The 20,670-nt window shown below is 39.9% G+C and overlaps 4 protein-coding genes across 5 annotated transcripts; 2 read left to right on the top strand and 2 right to left on the bottom strand.

The window, feature by feature from the left end:
• Window positions 1–22: 22 nt before the first annotated feature.
• LOC6576044 (zinc finger protein 526) lies at window positions 23–2,782 on the top strand. Of its 2 annotated transcripts, none has more exons than XM_044008751.1 (2): window positions 23–233; window positions 307–2,782. In XM_044008751.1, exon 2 carries the CDS (start codon window positions 361–363, stop codon window positions 2,551–2,553), a length of 2,193 nt encoding a protein of 730 aa, XP_043864686.1. In that variant the 5' UTR covers window positions 23–233; window positions 307–360; the 3' UTR covers window positions 2,554–2,782. The 2 variants fall into 2 exon arrangements, with proteins under 2 accessions (XP_043864686.1, XP_002002047.2); XM_002002011.4 differs by having other exon boundaries at window positions 294–2,782.
• Window positions 2,783–5,144: 2,362 nt separating this feature from the next.
• On the bottom strand, window positions 5,145–16,579 carry LOC6576043 (EF-hand domain-containing protein D2 homolog). Its single transcript, XM_002002010.4, has 2 exons — window positions 15,943–16,579; window positions 5,145–6,093 (listed from the first exon to the last, which is right to left on the bottom strand). Exons 1-2 carry the CDS (start codon window positions 16,182–16,184, stop codon window positions 5,679–5,681), a joined length of 657 nt encoding a protein of 218 aa, XP_002002046.1. The 5' UTR covers window positions 16,185–16,579; the 3' UTR covers window positions 5,145–5,678.
• Window positions 16,580–16,680: 101 nt separating this feature from the next.
• Window positions 16,681–17,374, top strand: LOC6576042 (ER membrane protein complex subunit 5). The gene is made up of 3 exons (XM_002002009.4): window positions 16,681–16,896; window positions 16,965–17,017; window positions 17,076–17,374. Exons 1-3 carry the CDS (start codon window positions 16,815–16,817, stop codon window positions 17,292–17,294), a joined length of 354 nt encoding a protein of 117 aa, XP_002002045.1. The 5' UTR covers window positions 16,681–16,814; the 3' UTR covers window positions 17,295–17,374.
• On the bottom strand, window positions 17,361–19,427 carry LOC6576041. Its single transcript, XM_002002008.4, has 3 exons — window positions 19,341–19,427; window positions 19,141–19,284; window positions 17,361–18,897 (listed from the first exon to the last, which is right to left on the bottom strand). The coding sequence occupies exons 1-3, from the start codon at window positions 19,414–19,416 to the stop codon at window positions 17,432–17,434; spliced, it is 1,686 nt and encodes a 561-aa protein (XP_002002044.1). The 5' UTR covers window positions 19,417–19,427; the 3' UTR covers window positions 17,361–17,431.
• Between the last annotated feature and the right edge of the window lie 1,243 nt (window positions 19,428–20,670).

The following is a 20,670-nucleotide window of genomic DNA, read 5'->3' as shown; positions in this document are numbered from 1 at the left end:
ATCTCGAATGGTAATGTTATTAACAGTGCTGGTAATGTATGTTATGAGCGTTGTTTATGGTTTATTATGCACATTTATTGATAAACAAGTAAAATTTATAACGAGAAAGTGAAAATATTTTAAATTGACAATTGAATCCGAAAAACAAGGAGACAATGCCAAATGCCCGCACACTGTGCAGTTGTTAATTGCAGCGATAAATATGTGCATGCGGGCAGCATATCGTTTCACAGGTAACTTTTTCTTCCACAAAAATTGAGAGGCGTTGAAGATGTTCGTTTTATCTGTCGCAGATTTCCATTTAAGCGCAAGGACTTGCTGCAGAAATGGAAAGAGTTCACGCAGCGCAGTGGCCAGTGGATGCCCTCCAAATGGAGCGCCATTTGTAGTCGCCACTTCGTGGACGCCGACTTCAACTGCAGCAACAATCGGAAGACATTGAAGAAAAATGCTGTGCCAACAGTTCGGATGCCAGACGATGCATTAAATGTGCTTGTGGAGCAGGTGACGCGGCCCACAGTGGAGACGCAGCAGACTCCAGCAACTGGCGGCACGAGAAGCACCTGTCGCTTCTGTGGCACTGCAGCGCTTAATTGCGTGTCGTTTGACAAGAGCTTCGAGCTGTTTGCCATGATCCAGAAGTGCTTTCCCACGCTGCAAATCCTCCAAGATGACACTCTGCCCCTGCCGAAGGAAATCTGTGGCGATTGCTGCCGTCAACTGGAGCGCTTCTCGCAATTTTGCGACGTTGTGATTGTCGCCCAGGCTGAACTGCAACGCAAATATCGGCGGCAGCTGAAGATCAAGCAGGAGCCGGTGGTACGGGTCAAACAGGAGGCGTGCGAAAGTCTCGAGAATCTCTTCCCAGACGAGCTGGACATGGGTTTGGACGAGGGCTGCTGTGACCATGAGCCGGACACGAACGACGAGACAGAGCAAAAGTTTCAGTTCTGCAATTTTCCCATGCTCAATGCCCAGGACATCATTAACAACTGCGACATCATGGAGATTATCAATCTGGACGATCCGTTCATCAACATAACAGACGATGCAGATGTTGTCCAGTCGCAGCCCGTCAATGTCCCAGTGCTGCCGCAAACGGAGCTGCTCAGCGAGGAGCACAACTACGCCAAGGAGGACTGGCAGCTGCCGCCACTACAGCAATATAAAACGGAGAAGGTGGAGGGCGCCGAGCCGCAGGAGCAGCCGTTAACGCAATCGCAATCGCAAGCCAGTGCTCCAGCTGAGCCGCGCAGCTGCAAGCCCATTGTGACGAATGTCAGCGAGATACCCAATCCGCTGATCTGCGAACTGATGCCACCACCAGCGCCACCACCTGTGGCCAGCACCAAGCCCAATATTGTGGTGCTCAACGACAGTGTGGTGCAGTCCTCTGCCTTTCGCCTGCACAATTGCACCTTCTGCACCACGAAGTTCTTCACAGCTGAGAGCCTGCAGCAGCACTATGCCCTGGCACATGCCACGACTGCTCCCGCGCCCGCACCCGCGTCAGCTCCAGCGCCCACAGTCACGCCTACATCCATGCCCATGGTCAGCGTGCCGCCGCCCAATCTTAATCAGACGGCTCACAGCTCACTCAAGCTGGAGTGTCCGCCAGCTGCGGCAGGCGCTGGTCTACCTTTGGCCGCCCCCGTTGACTACTGGCAATCGGATTGGCTGCCGCCGCAACTGCCAGCCAAGAAGAAGATCGATATTCTGGACATGCAGCGCAGTTTCCTGCAATACAATGATCTGATAGCTGAGCCGGCAATCAGTGCACCGCAGTCCCAGAACTACGCGTACGCCAAGCTGGCCGCACGCTTCAGGCGGCTGCAGAACACGTGTCGCCAGCTGCGCACGAATCGGAAATCCTTGGCCAACTCGCGCGCCAATACTCGTCTGCGCTGCGCCCGCTGTGAGCGTCGCTTTGCCAGCGTGCAGTTGCTGCTGGGTCACAAGCGATGCAAGCGGCACTTTGGGCAGCCACCGAAGCGCACATTTGCCGTCAAGTGCTTTGGCTGCCTGCGGCTATTCTGCTCGCGGCTAGGTCTGCGCCAGCACATGCGCTACATCTGCCAGTCACTGCCGTTGCGCAATGCCCGGCTGCAGAGCTATAAGTGCCGGCACTGCCAGAGCATTAGCTTCACCCACTGGCGTTTCTACCGGCGGCACGAGCTCAAGTGCCGCCAGCGGCAGCCACCGAAGCGACCTGCCAAGCGGCGCTGTCGTCCACCTGGTCTGGCCGGCCATGCGGCTAAACGAACTGTTCACAGCTGTAGCGTCTGCCAGAAGACGTTCAGCTCTCTGACCGGACTTAAGCAGCATCGCATCACCCACAGCTCGGAGCGGAGATACAAGTGCAGCATCTGTGAGCGAGTCTTCAAGCGGCGCAACGGACTCTCCCAGCACATCAAGGGCTATCATCTGCAGATGAAGCCGCACCAGTGTCCCGTCTGCCAGCATCGCTATGCGCTCAAGTGCGACATGCTGCGCTGTCGCCACTCCCAGCGACGCGGCGCCGCCCTCAGTGAACTTGAGCCAGCGAATACGTAAAGCATTGTGGATGCTCTATGGAATACTTAACTTCATCCGTAAAATGCTTAACTATACTTAATTTACAGTATTAGGAGTATGTTGCTCTATGCTGAATCCAAAAAAGGACACTTAAGATTGAGTAGATCCCTTACAAATTTGTACTCTATGCTAGATATTTAAAAGTAATTACAATTATTAAATATATTTTGTTTATTTCTTATTGAATATTAAATGTGCTTTAATTATATTAATATGTGTGCAAATAAATAATAAATGTGCAAATTAAATAATAAGGAAATTATTATTATATTAATGACAATTTCCGTCAATATACAGTACCGAGCAAAAATGAGTGAATGTTTCACAACTTTGACATTCATCACGCATAAAAATTAAACCATACAAGCAAATTAAGATTTTGTTTTTTATACTTGTTTATTAGTTTGTTCTTAACAAATAGAAAAAGTTGCAACGCTAAATCAGCTAAACTCAATTAATGAAAAATAAAAAACCAAAAAAATCCACATAAACTCAATTTTGCACGATTCATAATTGCCAATACTTTGGCTCTTCTACTTCTCTTCTCAGCCGAAATCATCCAGATTTCCCCATAACTTAGATCCTTGGGTATTCTTCTTAGTCGTAGATTGAGCATGTAGATTTACCGTTAAAGAGACTAAGAAGTTAAAAGGACTAAGAAGTCCTTTTAATATTCTTATTTGTAAAGCGATTTGAAGCACATTTTCTTTTCGCAACAAATTTAAAATAATTGGTGAAATATAATTTTAAAATGTGGAAAATTTCAGTCGACATTGAAAATAGTGGTGTGTGCCTGACCGGGAAGGCATTTCCTTCGCTTATTATTGCCGAAAAGCTTTGAATCAGCCGAAATTTGACTCCGAAAACTCAAGTCAAAGGTTGCAAAAAACTGTTCTCGGGCTCTGATGCTCGCCTAATGATGTCGAAAATTAAGAAAAACAAGCTGCTAGCACCAAAGGGTGTTTCTCTAGCAATTAATAAAAATGTTAGCAAATGGACTGCTAGAAGAGAAATTCGTGGCTTCGGATATGTATCATTCGTTAAAAAACAAACCTGCATTGTCCGAAAAGAATATGAAGGCGCGTTTGAAATTTGCAAGGGATCACAAAAACTGGAGCATTTATGATTGGAAACGAGTTGTTTGGTCAGATGAATTAAAATTTAACCGTTTCCAATCATATGGAAAGCAATATTGCTGGTGCAGACCTGGGGAACGCATTCAACGACATCATGTAAAGGAAATCGTCAAACATGGCTGCGGCAGCATTATGGTTTGGGGATGCTTCTCTTGGTAGAACGTTGATCCTCTACATAGAGGAAGGATTATATGAATATTCTTCAAACCCATCTTCCCAAATTCACTGATAAATGTGCGTGTCCCCACAGAGAAAGGGTTTTCAACAAGATGGCGATCCAAAACATACTGTAAAGATTATTTAGGAATGGACAGGAAAGCAGAATTTTAAGCTAATTTTCGCTCCATACATATAGAGTCTATATATAAATCCTATCCCGACTTCAATCCTATTGAAAATCTGTGTTCAATAGTGAAAAGACGGCTGGGACAGTATGATGCAGCCCCAACGAACATTGACAGCTTATGGGAGCGCATAGAAGCGGAGTGGAGCCAATTTCCGAAAGAAATGATTCAAAGTTTGGCTGAGAGCATGCCAAAAATAGTCAACAAAATTATTGCTAATAAGGGTTTTGGACTAAATATTAAAAATGTTTAGTTTTTTTTAGTTTTTAGTAGTTTTTTTTAAACGTGCAAAATTGAGTTTATGTGGATTTTTTCTGTTTTTTTTTTCTAATTTTTTGAATTTTGCTAATTTAGCCTTGCAACTTTTTTGTATTTGTTAAGAATACACTAATAAACAAACACACAAAAAAATTTGTTGATTTGCTGGTATGGTTTAATTTTTATGCGTGATGAAAGTCAAAGTTCTGTAACATTCACTCATTTTTGCTCGGTACTGTATATTGATCATATTTATTGGCATCTTCAGTTCAATTATTCTAATTCTATTCAATATTATTGGCTATCATATAATAATATATCTTCATCATTATTGTTATTAATTCTTATTGGAATATTTATTCGACTCTTTCTCTTAAACTTGATTTTCTATTTCGTTACTATCAACATCATTATTATTATAGACATTTCCTATTACGAATGATATCGGCTTACCAGGACTATGATCATAATTAAGGAGAGCAGAGATCTGCATGCTTCGTCCAGTTCCAATTCGTTATTCTCGCATAATAAAAAGTCAGTTTAATAAATTTTCGCGTTATTTTTATTTGCACTATATACATTTATTCATATTTAGATATAGTAATTGCCGTTATTATCGTATTCTCGTATTTTCATGTTCATATATGTATATATGTATATGTTTATATGTAAAATGTATTTTAATATTGCTTGAACGGCTTGCATGAAAATACTGAAATATTTAACCTAATTTATAAATGAATTAGAAACGTATTTGAAAATTACGAAATGCAAAAAATATTATGTACAAAAGTTTTGAAAGTTAAAGAAGAAATTGTTTTTTTTTTTTTTAAATATATAGTTTGTAATTTTGTTTTGTTTTTTCAAATTATCAACTTAATTTTTAACATAAAACATGAGATTAGTAACAAAACACCAAATCAAATTTATAAAAAAATGGCACCAACAACAATAAAGAAATTCAAATTGTATACAGAAATCTTTAAAAAATTTAACAAAACGGAACAGAAAAATTCTTATAACTAAACAGGAAATTAATATACATATTTAAATTTTCCTTTCACTTAAACACAATTAAAATTTATGATTTTGGTATGCTCGTTAACTATATGTAAGTGTGGGAGACATATATGTATGTATGTATATAACCATATATATCTATATAGTGAGTTATATGTGAATCATTAGTTTATACTACGATGTGATGTGATATCAAAAAACTTCTGCTCTGCACTGACACGTCCTTAAATTGTTTGCATTTGTTTAACCTACGCCACAAGGATTACGTGCTAGACTACAAATTCTATAGTTTATGTATATATATATATATTTATATTTTCATGTAGAAATCGCTCCGATTGCCGCTTTACTGAAAGATGGCTGCACGCTGTTGGAATTGCTGGCGTCGCTGTGCGCGCTCCTCCTCCTCGCGACGTCTCTCCTCCTGCTCCTGCCTGATCTCGTCGTGGAATTTATTTGTGCGCAGCTGTTGCTCGATCTTCGCCTCAAAGAAGTTCTTGGCGCCGCTGACGCCCACCTGCTCCACATCGATTTCGGTGAGGCGCGCCAATTGATTCAGACCCGACTCACTGTCCAGCTCGCCGGCCTGCGCCTTGCGATAGATCAGCAGGAACTCACGGAACGAGATCTTTCCATCGTGGTCCTCATCCACCTCAGCAATCATCTTCTTCAATCCCAAATGCGTTTGCGGTGCGCCCAGTTTCTCCATCATATACTTCAGTTCATTCAGATCCAGGAAACCATCTCTAGCAGTATCATAGCTGTAAAAGAAAAGAAACGACTTTTATTAAATGTATATAAATGCACATAGGTATATATCTATATTAATATATATTTCGCCCTGCTTTTGGTACAAGCACGTTGACTGCTATTTCAATCCGCCCACCTGCTAATCGATAAGACGTGAAGGTAACCCAATTTCATGCTAAATTTGCAGTTCACTCGAGGCTTAAATTTCGCTTTACGTTTCGTTTTGTGCCTGGGATGACACTGCATTGAAATTTGAGCACAGTAAGTGTGAAAGCATGGGAAGAGACTAGAATGACTTGAAATTTTAAAATAAAAATGTTATAAAAACTTTGAGAGCTTTTATGAAAAACAGAAAAACAAATAAAAAATAAAACAAGACGAAAAGTGATAATTATATTAAATTTAATTAAAAATTAAAAATAAATTAAATTAAAATAATTTAAAAATGGATGAGTAAGAAAATATTTTATTTAATTAATAAAATGTTGACTTCGAAATATATTTTTTCTAAAAAAAAAAAAATGAACTTAAAGAATAATACATTATAAAATAAATATTAAGTAAAATAAAAACAGACAAGATTTGAAAATACTAAGAAAAATAATGTAAATTTAATTAACTTTCACGAAACTATAAAGATTTGAAATAAATAAATACAATAAAATAAAAAAAAAAAAATTATATAAATATAATCAACTTTCACGCGAAAAAACTTTAAATAAATACCATTACTAATTAAGCAAAAATCAGCGTGAACAACGATTTCCAGATTCTCGAAATGTTGTCATGCGACGCTCTGTAAGTATGACTAATTAAGATTAGGGATATCTTCTCGTTAGTTAAATAGAACTATGAAAAATGACCTCATGCCCGCTAGTTATAGAATAGTTTACAAAATAAGACATATGTATCACCAAAAGTAAATGTAATAGAAATGTCAGACTACCCTCGGATAGACATATACTAAAATTAATATGTAGATATTTTCATTTAGATATTATCATAGTAAAATTCGCAACATTTAGAAGACTAATTTAACTAGCGGTTTATTTAATAAGTGGTTACTCCCGTTTGAACTTAGTTTCAAGCTAATCTCTTCTTTAAATATTTATTAATCGTCGACTTTTATGAGCACGAATTCGTGGATAGTCAAAAGTTCAAATGCTCGTTTGGGGCCACTTCCTCAACTGAACGTGTGGGCAGGAAATTGTACGATAAAAATGTAAATAGAAATTTTACTAGCTAAATTACGTAATGAGCATTGAGGCAGCGTGTGGCATGGAGAAAACGCAATATTAGCTAATGTTGCAGCAGCTGTTATTGTTGTGATGGGTAAATCGCGTGCGGGGCAGATGCGCTGGCGGCAACAACAGCAACAACAATGTGGCTACAACAAACAGCACGACCTTGTCTCGTCTCTGAAGGATGCCGCGAAACGAGTCAAACTAGTCGCATCTAAAAATAAGACAGGCTGCCATTAAAGTCGCTGTCAGGCAGTTAGCTAAGCCCGGCCAAGCCCGGTCAAGCCCGGCCAGACCAGGCCAAGGAAAGGAAAGGAAACGTGCAACTTGCAACAAGTTGCGTCGTCGTCGCCGTCGTCGTATTCGTCGTTGTCAACCAATTTGCTCATAAATAATAACGCAATCGATTACACATTGCACTCGATTACATACAGGCATCACTTTCAGTTTTCAATTTCGTTTTCACAAGCATTAGAAAACTGCTGCGAGATTTTGTCTAATGAGCGCTTGCATTAGCTCCCAACGAATTTGTTTTTTTTTCGTATTTTTTCATTTTATGCTTTCGTTGTTAATTGTATCGACAATTGCGCGGGTCGACAAATTGTTGTTGTTGCTGCTTGTCACGGCGATGAGAGTGAAAGTAATTAACGGTGACAGAAGCGGAGCATTAGAGATGGGTGCGTGATCCAGATTGTGGGCGCAACAAGTTAGACTAAAGACGTGCATATTAGATTGAGGCACAGTTGAATCGAGAATCCCAGATTAAAATTATAGCTAGAAAATCAGCATTGCCTAAAAATTCATTATGGTTCGTAACTATAACGCTGGTTCTCAATTTATTTACGTGGATTTTTTTAAAACATAAATCACATTAAATATAACTCATATACTACCATCTTCGCTTTCTGCTTTCACATGATTCTGATTGAAACGATCGGCACTTGGTTCCATCTCTACATCTCCCATATCGAAGGTGTTACCACGCATTTAGAGGCATAACAGCTAATTGTTGCTATTTCTCTGCTTCGTATTTAATTAACTTCAATTGCCATGAGCTGCACTGTACGCCTGTCTCTGGTCTCACTCGGTTGCGTCAATGTGACAATTGACAGACTTTTGCTTTTTTTTTCTTTCTCGCTGTTATGTTTTTGTGGTTTTCTTTTCAATTAATTGGCTCGCTTAACACATGTTCATTAGACGTAAAGTTACGTTTGTTTGTTTTTCGTGTAAGCTTAAATGATGGCGATTGCATTTGTAGCAATTCAATTGATATTTCATCAGGCGTTGATACAATTTTCATTTCTTTTCAGCTAACTTCTAGCTAAATTAAGCACTAATTAATGTAGTTGATAGCTAAATTAATATCGAGCTAAATTTACATATAACTTGGCTTGAATTTTTAGCTGCTAAAATTCTGGCAGCACTGTGGCGAGCAGCAGCAGCCGCTTGCCCTCTCGCTCTAACTCAGGCAGTCTTCCTGAGCGCTTGCAGCTCTCCTGAGGCCACTGAGGCAACGCTGACCGACCTCCTGCTTAGAGCTAGCCTAATTTTTGTGTGTTATCGATTACAAAATGTTTTCAATTCACTGAATTTCATAAGTGCGGGTGAAAATCTAGATAGATGGATGCTTCATTGCATATTGTTAGACATGCGAATTAAGTTTTTTTGTTGTTTTTCTTTTTTTTTTTTTTTTTTTTTCAGATGCATGCATGTAGGTTTGTACAGTTCAACAGCTAACGGGGTCAGCTGGCCATTGTTGTTGCATGCCGCATTTGCATCGTAAATCGTAAATCGCAAAATGCATGTTTTCAGTATATACGTATATTTTTGCCTTTTGCTGCACTCCTAACCGCCTACCGCCTATGGCCCATCCCAACCCTCTACAGTATTCGCTGCAATTATTGAACGTGTAGTCGTGGCTTTTCTCTATTACCAACTTAATGTGACGCCAATTGTTGTTGTTGTTTTTGCTGTTGCCCATTGTGAATTTATGTATGTTTCTTAGTTTTTGGTCTCTGAGCTCTCTATGCTCGGTGGCCCAAGCGGGTTAATGCCAACGCTCAGCAGTCACAGCGCGTCATGTTCTTGAACCTCTTTTTCTATACCCTGTATGAAGAACTCTTATCGTATAGCATTAACATATATGATGAGCTTTTCATGAAGAGTGAAACAATTCAAAACAACCTTCAGCTTACCAATATATTTTGTAGAGTTGGGTCGTATCCTTTAGCAGGACTTCGATTAAATCGTTTATTAATGAACAAACGAACTACTAACTTTATTTATTTCATATATTTAAAAGTCAGTAAACGAGTAAAGTTTAGTCATTCATTCAGAATTCATTTGTCGTCAAAAATTTGTGTTGTTTAATCAGTTAAAAACCGTATGTTCTATATTATTGTGTAATAAATTCAATAGTATTGCAGTTTACTATGAAGGATTGAACAATCATTTTTGTTCGACTGAATAGGTTATTTATCGTGCATGAACTGCTGAACTAATAATAGAACTAGTGAACAAATAAAAACTTGGCTGTTGGTCGAATTTGGTATGGAGTCCATCTCTAATATTTTCCAATCACGCCTTCAGTCTAATGTACGTCAGAGTATTCAATCTTCGCCCTGTCTGCCTCTTGGTAGTTTTTTTTTTTTTTTTTGTCCATTGGGCTTTTGTAACGGTTATTGTGTATAACGTTTAAAATGCACTGCGAGTTGAGTTTGGTGGATTTCTTCATGTGATTGCGCACAACGCTTTAATCTATTGTAAAGTCAACTACAGCAAAAGGCAATGAATAATGAAAAACAAAAAAAATTGTACCCAGTTGACGTCTTGCATACACAATATCTTGTTTATTTCGCTCAACACGAACTGACGGACGGACTGGCTGTCCGCCCGTCTGTCTGTTTGTCTGACTGACTGACTGACTGACTGTTTTCATTTCGAAATCTCACTTGCACCTGTGTACTCAAATATACACTTTGCCTGGGCCATTTATATTTAAGACACATGTAAAGTTTTGTGAGAAGTGCGTGCGCATAAAGTATCGATAAAAATGAACAGCAGTTTAACTGCATCGTAAATTTGGCCAAGAACACAGAGCTACAGTAAAAGCTCGCTAGAGTGCATAGCCACATTTCCAATATGTCTTACTTATACCAGCCACAATTTATGTATACAAACCCAAATAAGTTGAAATGTGTTTCTTAGTGGAGCTTCTACAGTACCCATTACCCAGGAATGCTCAGTTCAAGCAGAATTCCAATCCGAGAGACTGAAAGAGCAATAGCAAAAAGGCATCATATTTTGACATTTCGAAATTGGAGCAACACAAAAATCATAGCGTTGCGTGGGTCGCATCCGATTATTTTTAGTTGCATCAGGAAACAACAACAACAACAAGAACGCAACGAACACATCTCTCTATGAGTCAGTGCTTGCAGTGAGCTATGTATATAGAGCTGAAGAACAATGCATGACGAACTGAGACTGACTCGATAAGTAATTGCTAAATGAGAAGCAACTAGATTCTGTTTGGATTAAAATTACGCTTTATTGGGAAATTGTGGAAGAGAGAATTATTATATAGTTTTGTCAGAAATGAGTAAAAACATATACAAGTTAAATTTATGTAATAATAAAAGTTCCACACAAAGCAAATATCGTCATCATTTAAACCACCCGTGCGGTTGGCTGGTTTTGGTTGGTGTCCCCCATCTCTAATAGAATTAACTATCAAATGCACATGACTAATTGTGCAGCAAGTTCAAAGCACAATGGAATGGAGCCGCTGTTGCCTTTTCTGCAGCTGATTGCTGGCGATGATTCTATGTGGTTTTTATTTAATTTGATATTTCCGCAATTGAGTGGCACGACGACATTGCCACTAGTCACAGATAATAAACTTACCATGCGTACATATATGTCTGCCTTTTTTTTTTTTATTTATTTACTCTTACTCACTGTCAATCAACGAATGGTAATTGCAAGCACAATGCACACGCACACATCGTCGCGAGTCGCGACGCAGGCGTGCGTGCTCAATAAGCCACGCTCCACTCCGCTCTCCGTTCTCTGCTGACCACTGCGAACATTGCCAGACAGCTGGTCGCCTGCATTGCAATTATGCGGTACATTTTGGCAAAGGTCAGTGAGCGCCAATATGGCAGCATCAGCACAACAAGCAAAAACCATTCACAATGACGATGCAGTGTTATCGATTGGCCAAAAATGTTGTCAATAGCAGATAAGCAGAAGGAAGCAACAACAAAGGTGTGGAAATGCAAAAAGTAAACACAAAATGTAAAATGACAAATACATTTGCAAATGTCAATGAACCTGCCACAAGATATGCGTGTGTGTGTGTGTGTATGCATGTACATATGTTATGTCTATAGCATATACATATTATGTGCTGCATGCTGCACTTTGACCCGCTCGTTCGTCATAGACAGGAAGTGCGCTGCAGTTTAGCCTAAAATGTGCAACATAACAACCCTTTCTTTTATTTATTTTTTTCTTTTTGCATAAGCACTCTGGCCTCCGGGAGGGCGTTCTCTTCTGCTTCAGCGATAATGGGTGGTGAATGTGTGGTTTAATTAAAAGCTCACGCTCCGCAGTTGAAATGATATGAGCATAGTGTGCGTGTGGGGTCCATCCACCAAACAACCCTCCCGAGCAATTGTAAAGTGCGTGTAACTGATTTCCCTGCATGTCTGTGTGCGTGAGTATGTGTGTGTGCGCTTGTGCGAATGTGCATGTGTGTGGTCTGTACTGGTGTAAATTTTGCCATGAACCCAATTTGTAAGCACAAGTGGCCTGGCATTGATAGCGACGCTAGAGATGGACAGCATAACGATATATCGCTAAAACTATTATAGACTTCATTCAATTAACAAATTCTAAATATTTTATGATAAGCAAAATTTAATTTTCTTTTCTGAATTTTTATATATTTATTTAGAGGTGGACCATCTAACAAAGAAGATAACAAAACTTCTTCTTCTATTAAAGTTAATAAATAATAAAATACTTTAAAGTTTCAAAAATTTTGTAATTTTAAAATTTACTCATCCCTGATTCGATTCTTGTTGCTTTTCTGGCTGAACTGAAATCAAGTTGAAAATGCAATAAGCTAAAATGCAAAGCCCACATGCAAATTGAACAATGCAAAACCGAGAAGTGAGAGGCGTCAACATGGCTCGGTGGTTGGTATTCTCCACTTGGCTTACGGATTTGTAGGCTTATCAGCGGCGGACAGACGACTAGACAACAAGCCCAATGATTTATGTATGGACAGACCCTTGAGAGCATGTGTGTCCATTAAATGCATGAGGAAAGAGATTTAAATCAATATCATTAAGTTGCGAGCGTCTGGCATTTATCGCCTTTGTCTGCGCATTCGCTCCGGAAAAACGTGCGGAAAATGGCGCATCCAAAATGTATGTATTTAATAAAAAGAAATAAAAAACGACCCGGAAACTAAAATCAAGCAATATCAACAAATAATTACGACGCTATAAGAAATGCATTACATATTGCGTGTCCGATTAACGCTGAGAGCTGGGCAAATGAGATTTCCTCTTCATTTTTAGGATACCCTGTACTTAATTGAGAAAGTTGAGTTGGGATGGGGTGTATTGATTCGATTCATGTGTATGTAACTGGTATACGAATAATTATTTTATTTATTTTCGTATACTGGAGATTTTCGTATGGTTTTTCAATATTTATTCAAAACTTTTCATCTCCAAAAAATAATGTTCCAAGTTCCACTCAACTATTTGCGGGGTATTTTCTGGTCTCTTCAACATATATACTCATATATAAACAATTAGAAATTCATATTCGTTTATGCGCAATTGGGTCGTGCACACACACACGCAGAGACTTATCGTGCTCTAGGAAATGAAGATACCCTGCATTTGTTTATATATTTGGTATATGTTTATGTTTAATCTCAGAACTGAATCAGAAACAATTTCCTTCAAAACCAAAATGACTCAGTAGAACATTTGTATATATTATTTATTTTTATTTGATTATGCATTGTTTTTTCAGTATTTTTTGCTTTTACGACGTTCTTCCAGTTTCATAAGAAAATTAGCACATCATCTGATAACAGCGGAGGGGAGCTGCTGGGTTATCCAACTGGAAATGTCAGAAGCTCGCTGCGCATAAGCCACAGCCGGTTATTGTTTTTGTTATTGTCGTTCGCTTAACTTTATATAAAAAACAACAAAAACGCTTTAAAAGATCAACTGAAGACTTGGATTGGCATTTTGCCGGGATAGTTCAGAGAATTTGAATTGAATATAATGCTCGATCAACTGAAACCAGTTTAATCATTGAAATGCACATAAAATTTAAGAAATATTTTGAATAGCTACAGTAAAATATCTAAGCTTATGCTTCAAGTGCAAATTGAAGATCATTAATATGAATATATATTGCTACATAGCACATATATGTATGTCTAATCATATGTATTCGCCTGTATACAAAATTATCATAAAATAAATGATATATTCCCTATTCGGTTGAACGTCACTAAGGTATAAAAACAATCGAAATCATCTATATACCCAAAAATCTAAAAAATTTAATTTTACAGTTGGTACTCACAGTAATCCGATGAGTCGACCTGACTGTACTATAGTTACATACATATATAATTGGTATAATTCAGATAAAATTTCGCATTCTTACACAAACTTTATTCTATTCTCTATTAGACTACGCTGATTCGTACATCATATACCTGAAGGTCTTTGTTTATGTATTATTATGTATTATATACATGGCGTCTTCTGCAGACATTCCGGAGCTGCGTCAATTGCATTTGGAGCCCTGCCCGATTTCATTTTCAAGCCACGTTTTTTTTTTTTTTTTCGCTCGTTCGTTCGTTTACTTGTTTTACTTCTTGGCTCGTCTCACAAATATTTCAGCTATTTCAGTTTTGACAATGGGCCAAGCACTGACCCAGTTGGCCCCCAGCGGTGAGTCATGGCAAAGGAATTCAAATAGGATACTCAGGATGATAAACAGGAGTTATGTTTCACTACCTGCTGCCTGTTCACAGTTTTGTTTTGACAGCTAGTTAGCTGCAGTGCTCCAATTGGCTGTATGTGTTAATGGAAAGCATATACACACAGAATCCAGCTGTTAATTGCAAGAGCAATTTAATTACCAGGTAGTCTGCGTGTGTGTGTGCATTGCATGCTGTTGAGCACTGCTGCTGTGATAGCCATTTTATAGCTACAGCCATTATCATTTACAGAAACGTTTATCTGAATGATTGTGTAAATAAAGCATATTTAAAATGTACTGCCTTGAGCTCTTGAGAAAAATGGAAGGTTAGCCTTTTTTATTTCCCACAATTTTATATCAATTTAAATTGTGTACTTTTGCATTTGAGATCATTTCAGCTTTTTTGGTCAAAGATTTAGTTTCAAATCCAAAATATAGCTATAAGTTTCACTTTTCCAACTCTGGCAACACCGGTTAGAGACATGCAGCTGATTCAAAGCGCTGAATCAGCAGCAGGTTCTGAGAAGTAAACGAGTGAAAGAGAGCAGAAAGAGTGAGAAGGGGCATATCGCATGCTGTTTGTTTTTGTTTGCCTAAATATGCAAAGCGCAATCAGCGCGCGCAAAAGTCAAATTCGGATGAGCTCTGACTATGAGATAAGTTATCAAATACGACGTGTCAAGTGATTGTCTAGCTTTATGTACTCTATATACTTTATATAGCATACTTAAGATATTAAAATAACTAAGATTGTGCAAAAAGCGCGTCATTGGAGAAGCGAGAAACACGGACTCCCTAATACTCTCTGCATTCTAAATCTTGAATATGTCAAAGTCAAAAGATCATTATGAAACATAATATGATAAGGAAACCCATATACCAGTTTGGCAGGAAAATTCTAGCTACTTGACTGATACCTGACAATTGAAAACCCAAGAAAACCGCAAACAACAAATTTTTTTTGAAAATGTAATACTCAATCCTCTGCGTAGTGGCAGCGCGCCCACTTTAACAGAGGCGCGGAATTGAAATTTTAAACGACGATGAGTGCAAATGACTGTGACAAAGTCAGTGAAGGTGTGAGTCATGCTCCATTGCATTCGGGAAGGGTGTCGCGGTTGAAACGGGCGCTGAAACTGAGCTACTGGTATGGGTGGGGGAGAACTCAAGTGTCAGACAGTTTAGTTGTCAATTAACCGCAAAAGTTTTTTTGTTTTTGTTTTTCGCTTGATGTTTGCCCTTTTTTGTTTCTGGCTGCTGCTAGGTGTCAAAGTGAGCTGCGAGGCTGTAAATTGAGTTGAGCTTTGGAATAGGCTTTTTTTTTACGTAAACAAATAAGCAAACGGGATTAATTTATACCCTGTTCGGTGAGTAACACATCAGCTCATAAATTGATATTACTAATTCAGATTCACTTCAATCCCACAAACATATTGTTTTTGTTTGTATGAAAATCGCAATAAATATATTTTTAACTTGGTAATTGCCCATTGGTAAATCTTAATTTTAAATATTTTTCTAAATCATTTAAAAATCAATTTGAAGGATACCATTTTAGTCTATAGGAATTCAATTATTTTTGAATCAACTTACGTATTGAAGGTCTTTTGATAGTCCTTGATTTGCTTGCGCGAAAATTCATGGAATTCGGTGTAGACATTGACCACCTTAAAAGTGCGGGGAACCTCGATGCCAGCCTCCTGGGATTCCATGATCTCCTGTCGCCTATTCAAAATGTGCGCCAGCTCGGAGCTATCCGTAGTAGCTGTTGTTGTTGTGCTATCATCGACGCTGCCGTTGCGCGAGGCAGAGGATGCATTCGAGGAGACAGACATGTTTTTTTTTTCTTTTTTGGTTTTTAAACTGTATTACAGCGCGCTGGAATTTTGTATGATACACCACACCCTATACAAAGGCGTCGACGGCGTCGGTGGCGGGGGCGAGACGAGGATGTAAGGATACACACACTCACACACAAACACACTGACGCAGAAAAGGCGCACGCAGGTCTCTTGAGAACAATTGCAGACAAGCCTTAATTATTCACTGTTAAATTAACTGGAACTGGACAGCAGTTTATATTTTTGCGGTTTAAATAGTTTGCAATAAGACGCGCGCGCGTAAATACCGGTGCAAAGTGGATTCTGTTTTTTGTAGTTGAAGAATTTGATGTCTGTTTAAAGCGCGTCGACCGTCCAAAGCACACGAAGTCGCTGATACGAATGAAAGGCAAAGCAAGCTGAGAGACGCACCCGAGCGTTAGCTGTATTCTATTGTGAATGTTATTGCTATGTAAATAGACAGATATGGCAAGGCCAGCAACGTTAACAGCTGAATGGCAAACAGCTGGAGAGGAAGACATTCACGTGTAGCTGACAATTTATAATTTAATTTCAATTGCAGTAAATTTTCACAAGTCACTCAAACGTATTTTGTAAATTTGATCTATTAAACAAGGTATTAAAATGGGCAGTAAATTCCTTAACAAATTACTGTTAATTGCTGGCTTTGCTAGCTTGGCGCATGCCGCATTTTCAGCTGCACATCGTAAGTAAAAAAATCCTGTCAACCTTTGCTCGAATAGACGACTAAATTTTAATTTTTATATCTTACAGATCGCACCTATTTGCGGCTAACAGAGCAGGAGTGGACCAGTCTGCCTTTAGATGTACGTACAGAACTGATGAGATTTATCTCTTGACTTATGTTTATGTTATGTTATGTAGATCATTTTGCAAACGGTGATAAGCCTGGTGGTCGTTGTCTATAATATTATTCAAATCGTGGGCAACTTCAAGGAGATACGCGCCACCGTGGACATGCAGCAGAAAACTTGGGATACTCTTGGCAACTTTCCATCATTCTACACATTCAATCATCGCGGTCGCGCTTTGAGTCCGGGCTACAAGCCGCCGCGACTCAACGAACCCGATGCACAGCAATAGTTGCGCTAGCTAAATGTTCATTTGTAGCCGGTTTAAATGTCTAGTGTAATGCAATTTTTTCATAAATTATGCTAATCCAATTTAAAATGTTTATTTTAGTTGTGAGTCGCTTGGCTAACTGTGCAGATCATTCTCAGCTATTTTACCGGTTCCAAGTTTTTCACCTGCTGTTGCTGCTCAGCCTGTTCCAGTTGTATTAGTTGATCCAGCAGTTGCTCTTGTTGCTTAAGCTGGCCAGAAAAATCCGACAGCTGCAGAGTTCCGCGCAGCTGTTGTCCGGGCGTTGCATTGCAGCCATGATCCTGGCATAGACGACAGCCCGCCTGTCCACCAGCGCGCAGCATGCACTCGTAGTAGAGCTGTCCATTGGAGCGACAGCCACGCATCACCTGCTTACTAAACGGATCGTAGTATTCCAGGCACGCGGCAGACTGATCAGTCGGCTCGTTTGCTAACAGTCCGCAGGGCACTGCATCTTGTCCACGCTGCACCTGCTCACAGTTGCTGCACTGATGACACCACAGACGCTGCTCCGGATAGGCGCCCTTGTTGCAGAAGCTGCCCTCACATCTGCGGCAACTGGCGACGGCGGGACCATCACAATTGAAATCTGTGCGCTGGCAGCCACGCTCGGTGGTGCCATTGATATAGTTGATTACCAGGCAGGGTGCTGCTGGTTCTGTGCATTGCTCTATATCAATGCCGCCCGGCTTCTCCCAGTTGGCACAGCCCGCGGAATTGTCACTGCTGCAGCGATAGCAGCGCGTAAAGTCTCGGGAATTGCAAGCCTGCTGATCGCTGTTTTCATCACATTCGTAGCAGTCGAGGATTTGTGGATCAGTTGGTGGTGCACCACAGCCTCGTTTCAGCTGCCCATTGGTGTACTCGCAGGTATAGCAAGACGATGCTTCGGCCGAGCCGCAAACCTGGCTTATCAAAGCCGTGGCATTGCTGCGACAAGTCTCCTTCTCCAATGAGTTGCAGCTGAGGCAGCGCTGCTGAGGCAAGCAGCCGGCATTGCAATTGTCGCCGCTAGCACATGTCTCCAGCTGCGCGCGTTGTGATTCCAATTCCTTTGGCAGCTCGGCGGCGCAGCCACGCACCACTCGCCCCAGCTGTCTGTACGTGTAGCAGTATTGCTCCTGCTCCTGGCCAAGCAGCATTTGTTGTTCGCACTGCTCGAACTGGCTGACATTGCAGCGATTACCCAGCTGAAAGAGATCCATTTTACAGCCGCGTGCCTTGAGTGAGTCACAGGTGGCGCACCTCAACTTCCAGGCGCCCAGTGCATTATTGCAGCCATTAATCTCGCATAGCTGGGCTGTGGCAGCTGCCGTGTGATTCGTATCGGAGCTGCAGCCACGATAGGCCATTGTCGAGCTCACGATTTCCGTATAGCACTGATCCTCTTCGTGATGATAGCGGCAGGGCCGAGGCTTGCCTGCTGGTGCCCCAACACAGCTCTCGCCTGCACAGTGATGACACTTGAGTCGTCCAGGTGGATAGACGCCAGCATTGCACAGATTGCTGGAGCACCTCTTGGCATAGGTGGCCTCTGTGGTGGGCGTCTCTGCACCACAGCCACGATATGTTATCGAATCGACTGAAAAATTCAAATAGGGTACAATGTGAAAATGTATATAAGAAGGTCGCGTGGAAGACATAGTATATATGTACATATGAAGATTTGAAATTGTATTCCATTTGCAGTACAATTAACTTGTTTTCGATAACTTATTCCATTTATCTATCTTTAAACCGTGAGATCTTAAATTTACTGTGTAGATTTTTGTATACTTACGGCTTTGTAGCTTAATGAACTGGCTTATAGTAATGCATTACCCACCTATGGACATCGCGCAGGTCAACTCCGTGGCGCACTCCTTGTAGGGCAACACATCCACCTCTCCCAGGGTCTGGGCACATTCGGGCAGAGCGATAGAATCGCAATGATAGCACACAATTGCATTAGCTGGCTGCAGAGCGAGGCCTATGAAATATTTATGATTAACGGATTATTGGAAAAGCATTAGCTGCAACATTTACCGCACAGCCAGAGCCAAAGCCAGAGCGAAAGCCCGGACAGGTGGATCAGCAGGTGGTTAGTAGACGGTTGGCTCATTACGATATGTACTGCACCAGCCTTTGGTCAAATTGCTTCTGTACAATTGACAATTGAGATCCGTTTTATGGCTTATCACTGGGCCATAGAACAAAGGCCTTTATCAGCCTGATACAGAGATACGGATAAGCCCTATTTGTGGCTAAGAGCTTAAGAACAATGGCCATCCACATTGTGGTCGTTAAAGAGGTATTGACTATAAATATATTACGGTTTGTTTAAATCGTCTGAGAATTGCAAATAATATAATGCAATGCAGAGCATAGATAATAGGTTTGTTCGTATTAAATCCAGGGGGATTTTTAATAAAGTTAAAAGAAAATCTTATATTTATTCTATAAAAAGTTGAACGCTGTTTGGACTAAATAAAGTATTTTTGGCATACAAAATCAATCCACATTGAAATAAGTTATGATCCTAAGTAGAATTCTAATCTATTCGCGCATCTATAGGTATTGCTATATATGTATCTATTTAGTACTTTGTATCTCACAAACCAGACCCAATAAAATGTTACCTTTATACATAATAGGCAGATCGGATCGAGAATATCTTAATTGTTTGCCTTCAAATGGGGCAATGAAAATACAGTAAAACGGGCATTGAGAAAAACCAATATACTCATTTAGGATACAAAACATGTAAAACTGGGTCTCTAATCGGTATCACTTATGTATATGGTAATATCTGTTATAGCTCGACTAAATTATCATACCCAATGAGAAAATGTCATAATGTAAATATATATTTCCAATAAAATGTGTCCATATGTATAGAAATTCTTATCAGCACACGCACGATCTTACGACTAATTTGAATTCATGAGAACCACAGAGGTGGGAAATAGCTAAAAATAAAAAAAAAATTGTTTGTGGCTACGGTTTAAACATGGAGCTTGAGCGTCACGATAGGGTTCTAATTAAATTCCTGAGAGTTGCATAGTAAGGCTATGCAGGCTGATGCAGCAAGTTTTAACTAGCAGTCTGTATTAAATTTGTAATCATCACAGGGTTTTGAACGACCTATTTTTATGGTATATATGTACATATATGAATATTAATTTCACTAGCTTCTAGCTTATAATACAAATTCAATTAGTCAAATAGCCACTCATATTTATAGTGGATTATATATATATTTATATATTGTAATAGGCAATTTTGATTGGGTTGGACTTGCATATTGACCTTGCGATTCGACGCAGATGTCATAGGTCGAATGCAAAATAGACATATCATTTGGACATGTTTGGAT

This window comes from Drosophila mojavensis, unplaced genomic scaffold (assembly GCF_018153725.1).
Source record: "Drosophila mojavensis isolate 15081-1352.22 unplaced genomic scaffold, ASM1815372v1 contig_36, whole genome shotgun sequence".
Lineage (NCBI taxonomy): Eukaryota > Metazoa > Arthropoda > Insecta > Diptera > Drosophilidae > Drosophila > Drosophila mojavensis.
The sequence above is the reverse complement of the archived record's forward strand: the minus strand, read 5'-3'. Positions and strand labels throughout refer to the sequence as shown.